Source organism: Spinacia oleracea, chromosome 6 (genome assembly GCF_020520425.1).
Source record: "Spinacia oleracea cultivar Varoflay chromosome 6, BTI_SOV_V1, whole genome shotgun sequence".
In the NCBI taxonomy this organism is placed as follows: Eukaryota; Viridiplantae; Streptophyta; class Magnoliopsida; order Caryophyllales; family Amaranthaceae; genus Spinacia; species Spinacia oleracea.
Genome location: NC_079492.1, coordinates 128,486,089 through 128,490,561, shown reverse-complemented (window position 1 = coordinate 128,490,561; position 4,473 = coordinate 128,486,089). Strand labels below are relative to the sequence as shown.

General features: G+C 40.3%; 1 protein-coding gene across 1 annotated transcript; it reads left to right on the top strand.

Annotated features, from left to right (window-relative positions):
• Positions 1 to 1,708: 1,708 nt before the first annotated feature.
• Positions 1,709 to 3,881, top strand: LOC110787661 (uncharacterized). Its single transcript, XM_056832773.1, has 4 exons — positions 1,709 to 2,045; positions 2,148 to 2,320; positions 2,435 to 2,726; positions 2,824 to 3,881. The coding sequence occupies exons 1-4, from the start codon at positions 1,709 to 1,711 to the stop codon at positions 3,879 to 3,881; spliced, it is 1,860 nt and encodes a 619-aa protein (XP_056688751.1).
• Positions 3,882 to 4,473: the final 592 nt, after the last annotated feature.

Below are 4,473 nucleotides of genomic sequence, written 5' to 3'. Positions count from 1 at the left end.
GAAAGAAGGTAGATAGTGCAACTGCAAAGAGGGACAAGCTGCAGTTTGCTAGGGTGCAGGTTGAGATGTTAGTAGAACAAGAATTTCCTGATGTGATTAGATTTGTAAATGAGAAGGGGGTGATGGTGGAGGTGGGTTTGGAGTATGAATGGATACCACTTGTGTGCACTGTATGCAAGACTATGGGACATGATGCTACAAAATGCAGGAAGGGAGGCAGTAAAAGGGTCTGGATTCCTAGACAGCAGGTTGCACCTGTTACAAGCACTGTAATGGTGCCTGAAGATGGTGGTTTCCAAACTATGCTACACTCTAGTAGGAGGAGAGACCAGAGACCTTCAATCATCCCTACTGTGAACCATTTTCAAGTGTTGGACACTGATGAGGCCACACTGGATGATGCTGGGAGTGAGGGTCAAAATGAGGATTGTGAAGATGGAGGAGGGGAGATGATGCAAACTGTTGTTTCTAGGAGAGGGGACTCTCCTGGTAACAATGGATAGGATTATTAGTTGGAATGTGAGGGGGATCAACACCCAGAGGAAGCAGAATGAGGTGAAAGCTTTTGTTCACTCTCATGGAGCTGGGTTAGTTGGTCTCCTTGAGATAAAGGTGCCCTATGCAAAAATGGGGGCCTTGTATGTTAACATGTTCAATGGTTGGTGTTTCACTACCAATAGCTGTAAAAGTAAAGGGGGTAGGATTGTGTTGGCATGGAATCCAAATGCCTTCACTATTAGTGTGTTGAAGGTTACTAGTCAGCTGATCCATTATTTGGTCTGTCCAAAAAGTGGTGATGTGGAGTTTTTGTTGTACCTTTGTCTATGCTTTCAATAGTAGCAAAGAGAGAGAATATTTGTGGAGGGATTTGAGTGGTTTTGGTCTTGGTATGAACAACACTTTGGTGGTGTTAGGGGATTTCAATTGTGTTTTGAATGTGGATGAAAGAGTTGGTGCTCCTGTGAGGTACCAATCAATGGTTGACTTCAGGAACTGTGTAAATATATGTGGTTTATAAGATGTTAAAGTTGATGGTCATTTCTACACTTGGAATAACAAGCAAGCAGGAGATGCTAGGGTGTTTTCTAAAATTGATAGAGTTCTGGCAAATGACATATGGCTCCAGAATTACCCTAGTGCAGAAGCTGACTTCTTGTCTGAAGGAGCATATGATCATTGTCCTATATATTGTGCTTTCTGTATATCCTATTGATAACATTACAAAGAAGCCATTTAGATACTTTGCTATGTGGAAACATGCTGAAGGATACACTGATCTGGTCAAGGTGAATTGGTCAAAGGGTGTTGTTGGCACTCTGATGTATCAGGTAGTTTAGAAGCTTAAAAGAATGAAGGGAGTGTTTAGGGAGCTGAACAACACAAGGTTTAATGATATCCATGCTGCTGATCTAAAAGCTAAACAAGATTTGGAGATATGCCAGAAGGAACTCCACTCTAATCCTAGTGATAGTGAGCTTGCTGATAGAGAGGTGGATGCTACTAAAAAGTATAAAGTCATGCATTCTGCTTACATGTCTTTTTTTTAAACAAAAAGCAAAGGAAGCTTGGGCAAAGGATGGTGATGAGAATAGTTCTTTGTTCCACAAAAGTATTAGGGCTAGGATCATTCACAACACAGTGCATGCCATTCATGATATGAATGGTACGTAATTGGGTGTGTGATCCAAAGTCCGTGTCTAATGCTTTTATGGAGTACTACCGGAAACTCCTGGGTACTGAATCTGCTAGTAGAAGCATTGTTATGCCTGAAATTGTGCATGTTGGCCCTACTCTTGAGCAATTGCAGAAAGACCAACTACTGGTACCTGTTACAGGTGAGGAAGTCAAGCATGCCATGTTTTCTATCAATGGAGATAAAGCTCCTGGCCCTGATGGGTTTGGGAGCCATTTCTTCAAAGAAAACTGGAATATAGTAGGGGAGGATGTGACAAAGGCTTTTTTGGACTTTTTCCACACTGAAAAACTCCTGAAGAAGATCAACTCCACTACCATTACCCTGATTCCCAAGACAAAGTGTCCAAAACGTATGACTGAATTCAGACCCATATCTTGCTGCAATGTAATTTATAAATGTATCACCAAGATCTTGTGTGAGAGAATGAAATGTGTTTTTCCTTCTCTGATAGCTGAGAATCAAGGGGCTTTTGTGCATGGCAGATTCATCATGCACAATATCATGATGTGTCAGGAAATTGTTAGACAATATGGAAGGAAGAATGCATCACCTGGTTGCTTGATCAAACTGGATATGCAGAAAGCTTATGATACAATTGAGTGGGATTTTTTTGGAAGAAATGTTGTTTGCTTTAGGTTTCCCTCCTCAGTTTGTTAAATGGTTCATAACTTGTGTCACAACCCCTAAATTCTCCATCATGATCAATGGTTCAGTCCATGGTTTCTTTGCTTCTCATAGGGGGATCCTTTATCTCCTCTGTTGTTTGTGGTGTGCATGGAGTATCTGTCTAGAACTTTACACAAGGTGGGTGAGGACAGTTATTTCAAGTTCCACCCAAGATGTAGGTCAACAAAGTTAACCCACCTTTGCTTTGCAGATGATCTTATTCTCTGCTGCAAGGGTGCGTTTAATTCAATTCACTTGCTCCTCAAAGGTTTCAAATTGTTTTCTAATACTTCTGGTTTGAAGGCTAACATTCAAAAGTATGCAGTGTATTGTGCTGGTATGAAACCAGATGTAGTTGCAGCAGGTTGTGGATGTTTCTGGTTTTTCTTTGGGCACTTTCCCCTTTAGGTACTTAGGTGTACCTATATACTTTAAAAGAATCACAAATGCTGATTGTGAAGGTCTAGTGGATAAAATGATGGCAAGGATCAAGACTTGGAGTTCTAGAAATATTTCTTTTGCAGGTAGGATAACCTTGATAAATGCAGTCCTTTTGAGCATTCACTCTTACTGGGCACAGGTGTTTATTCTTCCTAAACATGTGCTCAAAACTGTTGAGGCTATCTGTAGAGCTTTCTTATGGCAAGGTACTTATTTCTGTACTAAACCTGGCTATGTTGCTTTGGAAAAAGTGTGTAGCCCAAAGAAGGAAGGTGGTTTAGGAATCAGAAAGGTTCAGGCATGGAACATTGCAGCCTTAGGAAAATATGTGTGGGCAATAGCTAGGAAGCAAGACACTATGTGGGTTAGATGGGTGAATGCTATCTATATTAAGGCTGCTGATTGGTGGGAGTATCAGTCAAAAGCTGATAATGGATGGTACTGGAGAAAGATATGTGGTGTAAAGGAGGATTTGAAGGTGTTGTTCACTAAGGCTGAGTTGGCTCAAATGCATAAATACTCTATCCATAAAGTATACCAGAAGCTGGTTCAACATCATGATAAGGTCCCTTGGGGGTCTGCAGTGTGGAATAGAGCTTCTATTCCCAAAACTAGAGTGATTTGTTGGCTGATGGTGCAAGGGAGATTACAAACAAGAACAAGACTGCATAAAATGGGTATTTATAATTCTACCAAGTGTCTGTTATATGAGGCAAAGGGTGAAACTCACTCACATCTGTTTTTTGACTGTGAATACAGCAGAAGATGCTTACAGGGGATTGAAAGTTGGTTAGATATTCCTACTAGCAAAGTACATTATATGGGACTGTTGAGATGGATTAAATGGAAGAGTAACTGTAGCAAATTCCAGAAGACAGCAATGCACACTGCTGTCAATGCTATTGTTTATGTTCTTTGGAGAGCAAGGAATGATGCTCTGTGGAATCAGAAGGTCCCTACTCCTTCAGCTACTATTAGATTCATCCAGAGGAGTGTTATTGATAGATTAGCTCACATAGGTGCTAAACAACCTAGTACTGCTGACCAAATTTGGTGGAAGAACAAATGTGCTATCTAGACTTTGTTTTTCCTTTTCTTTTCTCATGACTGATGTCATGATTGTTTGTTCCTTAGCTTGTTTGGCTTTGGAATTTGTTTTTTAATCTGGTTTCCACTTTGAGCAATGAAAATCTAATCTGACTTATCAAAAAAAAAAACATGCTGCAACTGACAAAAACAGAAGCACAAAAGAAAACTCTTCTGCCACACCCAAACATTGAACAGTCTGCACACCAATATGCACACGAGAAGAACACAGATCACATGAGAACTAACATGAGTGGAGACCAATCTTCACACCAGAAGAACACTTGAGAACTAAAAAAGCAAACATTAGAGAAGACTGCATTCCAAGCTCCCACAACCAGAACTACAATCAAACCAAGCCAACTCAAACCTACTGCTAAAAGCTAGCCAACCGATTACAAAACAAGTTGCAACAGGTAGCACAAACAAAACAGAAAAAAGAACCAAAACATTAAGGCACCAAGCTTTCGAGTTTAGGAGCCTGCAAGCACCTCAAATAATTAAGATGTAACCAGAATATCTTTCAGCATCATAGAGCTATCCTTAATTAAGGTTTACTTTTAGGGAGGTTTAATTTACGTACA